This window comes from Aptenodytes forsteri, unplaced genomic scaffold (assembly GCF_000699145.1).
Source record: "Aptenodytes forsteri isolate BGI_AS27 unplaced genomic scaffold, ASM69914v1 Scaffold349, whole genome shotgun sequence".
NCBI lineage: Eukaryota > Metazoa > Chordata > Aves > Sphenisciformes > Spheniscidae > Aptenodytes > Aptenodytes forsteri.
This window is the reverse complement of record NW_008794452.1, coordinates 5,329,987-5,333,602: the sequence shown is the minus strand read 5'-3', so window position 1 is coordinate 5,333,602 and position 3,616 is coordinate 5,329,987. Positions and strand designations below refer to the sequence as shown.

Sequence of the window (3,616 nt, the reverse complement as noted above, 5' to 3'; positions counted from 1 at the left end):
GTGGCCCCCATTCTGCCCCTCGTCCGGGACGGCGCCGCTGGGGGAAGCGGAGGAGCCAAGGCAGGGACATGGCGTCAGCAGGACGCGCCTTTATTTCGGTGACTCACTGCCCAGGGTGTGGCGAATCCCCGTGCCCCACCCCGCAAGCCCTTGGTCCAGAGGTGCCCGGTGGCTGTGGCTGCTCAGCTGTCCCACGGGGGGACGCCAGCGTGGTGCGGTGCGGCGCCAACGGCCCCGACTCGGAGGCGGGTGGTGAGTCGCTGGCCCGTGCCTGGGCGAAGACGCGGTTGCGGGCGCCAAAGAGGATCCCGCAGCCGTGGCTCCTGGGGGTGTAGGGCCCACGATGGCGATGACGGTGGGGTGAGCAGAAGGGGGCCCTGAAGACCTCCTGGAAGCCCCGTCGGAAGTTCTCGTTGAAGTAGCCGTAGATGATGGGGTTGGCACTGCTGTTAAAGAAGGCCAACCAGTGGGCGAAGGGGAAGACGTAGACGGTGACCAGGCGGAGCTGGCCCTCGCTCAGCCGCCCGTAGTCCGTAAGCAGCATCAGTGTCCAGAGGGGCAGCCAGGAGAGGGTGAAGAAGAGGGCGACGATGATAAGCATGTTGATGACCTTGGCCTTCCTCCGGGAGACCCTCCTTCTCTCCGGCTCCTCTTGGCCGTGGGCAGGCGCCGTCGACTTGAAGAGCTTGAAGGCGATGCGGGCATACATGATGACGATGAGGGTGAGGGGAGCCACATAGATGTGGGAGAAGAGGATGGTGGTGTAGATCCTCCTCATCCCCGTCTCGGGCCAGGCCTCCCAACAGGAGTAGAGGGGGTAGGAGTTGTTGTAGGTGTCCACCATGAAGTGGTGCTCCTCCCTGGTGACGGTCAGGGTGATGGCAGCGGGGCACATGATGATCAGGGCCAGCACCCAGATGATGGTGATGGTCACCAGGGCTTTCCTCAGCGTCAGCTTCTGTCGGAAGGGGTGGACGATGCAGCGAAACCTGTGGGAGGGCAGACGGTGGTGGCTTTGGGGACCTGGTGGGACGTCCCTGGGGAAGGAGGGTGGCCAGGACCCAGGGGTGGGAAGGGAGGGTAAGGTGGGTTGCTCTTTACATATGGCTTTTGGTGGCAGAGACAGGTTGGGATCTCTCCAGCTTTGGTGTTTTCAGCCCAAGGTGGGGAAGGACACCTTGCTGGGATGCCCCATGGACAGCTTTGTGGTCCTCCTGGAGAGCTGGGACATGCTCCTGACGTCTCCAGGAGCTTTCCCATGATGGAAACCACACGGGACACCCGAACACGCTGGGGGTGGCTTGGTCCCCATGTCCCCACGTCCCCACACCAACGTACCTCTCCACAGCGATTGCCACCAGCGTGAAAACTGAGGCGGAGACGGACATGCCCTGCACCAGGCCGCTCATTTTGCACATGGCGTTGTCAAAGGGCCAACCTGCGAGGGGACACTGTGGAGGTTGTAGGTGCCTTTGGCTCAGCCGGGTCCATTGGCAGCTCCCTCTAGATGTCCCCATCCACCATGTCATTGCTGGGGGACGCTAAATCCTGCTCCTAAGCGGGGGGCTGCATTTTTGGCTCATACAGAGATGGCCTTTAGCAGTACAGATGCTTGGAGAAAAACCCCAAAATTGCTAAAAACGACATGTATTACACTTCTTAGAAACTCAAAGAGCATGGTGGTTGTCATTTCTCCTACCCTTATGGGGACTGACCTTGGGATCCTCAGTCAGAAGGGCTTTCATCTTGTTTCTTGACCCCTGCTAAGGCGTTGGCAATAAATAAATTGCACTCCGTAATAAATAAACACAGACTCTGCCCTGTGCCCCAGCTACCGCTTTCGCTAAACTCTGCCAACCATGCCAATGCTGCGCTTTATCTTTGGAACGTCAATGGGCAGAGCTGAGCCAGCGCGGGGAGAAGATTGATGCCAGAAGAAGAGGGGTTTTTTTCAGTGCTGCTTGATGGAGGACAGCTGAACTTTAAATAAATATGTAAATGCACTGTTAAGGTCATACTTATTTTGCCAAAAAATGTCCAAAACCTGGGGAAAAAAAAAAAGGACTCTTCCCCCTAAAATAATAGGTCTAAATGAAATGATACCTTTCATCAGATGTGGTTGAGTGGCCACCACCTGCCCTCCTCATCCTCAGCAAAGAAAAGCACCCGCAGGCAGGAGATTTGGGGGTGGCCTCATGTGTGAGGGGCAGAAGGTGGATGATGTTCCACACCAATTTCTCTTCCCCCCCCCGCTGCCCTGCTCACCCGTGATGAGGTTGTCCACCAAGGTAGTGGGCATGCAGAAGATGCCCACCAGCAGGTCGCTGATGGCCAGGTTGAGGATGAACATGTTGGTGACCGTCCGCATCTGGCGGTTCTTCACCACGATAAAGCACACCAGGATGTTGCCGATCATGCACATGAGGAAGATGAAGGTGTAGGCCAGGATGAACATGGCGGCCACGGGGGAGGAGTGCTGGTAGTATGCTGAGAAGGTGTAGTTCTCCCTCAGGAGGTGGCCCTCACTTGCGGTGGAGTTGGGCCAGCTGCCGTTGGAAGGGCCTGAGGAAGGGAAGGCAGGAAAATGAAGCTGGAAGAGGATAAAGCGATTATTCCCTTCATTTCTTAATGCCCTCGGAGATGGGTTTTCATATTTATAGCAGTGCCCAGCCTGGCTGTGATGTGTCCTGCTGGGATCATCTCAGTGCCCCAACGAGTCTCCTCCTTGTTGGGTTACACGGCCCAAGGTACCGCAGCACCTCAGCTGAATTATTATTTTATATCATTATTTTGATGAGGAATGAAAGCAGCCCAGAAGACATCCTGTTCTCATGGGATTTTTTTAGGGATGATGCAAGGAAGAGAAATCCATGTCGTGACACCTCAATGCTCCGGCTGTGCGGGCGCTGTGTCCGTGCGGTCCCCGGCACGGCCGGCCTGGGAGCATCCCTGCTCCCGGGTGTCTGCTGCTGCTTCTCCTTGCGCTTCTGAGGTTTGCAATTTGAGATCCCTTAAAATCTTCTTCTCCCCGGCAAAGCCGCAGTACCTGAGGCAGGTGGGCTGGGATAGAGGAGACCCTGCTCTCCCCTTACATATAAAGCAAAAATTATACATAATTATGATCATTATCTGGGACTGTAAGAGCTTCTGACGGAGGGGGGGATGGCACTTTGTCACTACAGATTTAACAGGGGGAGCGGGTCTGTGCAGCACCCACCCTCAGGTTTCCCCAGCTTTACGCAGGCAGGGATGCAGGAGGATGCCGGGTGCGGGCAGGAGCTGCCTGCAGCAGTGACGGGACTTACTCCGGGCAAACCCAGGCTGCAATTTTAAGGCAGAAAAAGGCATATTTTTGCTTTAAGGCTCAGCCTAACCACCTGCAGGTCAGTCCCGCTCTGCGAAACCACTGCAAAGCTGCTGCATGGTGGGCGGCTGTATCATCCCCCCATCCCTGTGCTGGTGCTCAGCTCGCCAGCCAAGATGCCTTTCCCAGCAGCTGGGACCACCGGTTTCCCCGAGGCTCCGGCACGCAGGGAGGCCCTGCCTGGCCTCAATACACCTGCCCTGGGCACAGAATTCAGCCAACACGTTTCCAGTGGGGCTTCAGAGAGGTGCC

At 56.9% G+C, this 3,616-nt stretch overlaps 2 protein-coding genes across 2 annotated transcripts in view; both read right to left on the bottom strand.

Moving 5' to 3' along the window:
- The window catches only part of PPA1 (pyrophosphatase (inorganic) 1), a 13,424-nt gene extending 13,354 nt beyond the window's left edge, over positions 1-70 (bottom strand). Inside the window, exon 1 of the mRNA XM_019474915.1 lies at positions 36-70. Coding sequence (XP_019330460.1) covers positions 36-70 — 35 coding nt within the window. The remainder of the gene's footprint in view (positions 1-35) is intronic.
- A 112-nt stretch (positions 71-182) lies between these two features.
- NPFFR1 (neuropeptide FF receptor 1) lies at positions 183-2,556 on the bottom strand. Its single transcript, XM_009290590.2, is given in 4 exon segments — positions 183-212; positions 215-989; positions 1,339-1,438; positions 2,266-2,556. Coding segments are annotated over 4 exon segments (1,095 nt in total). The 5' UTR covers positions 2,456-2,556.
- Positions 2,557-3,616: the final 1,060 nt, after the last annotated feature.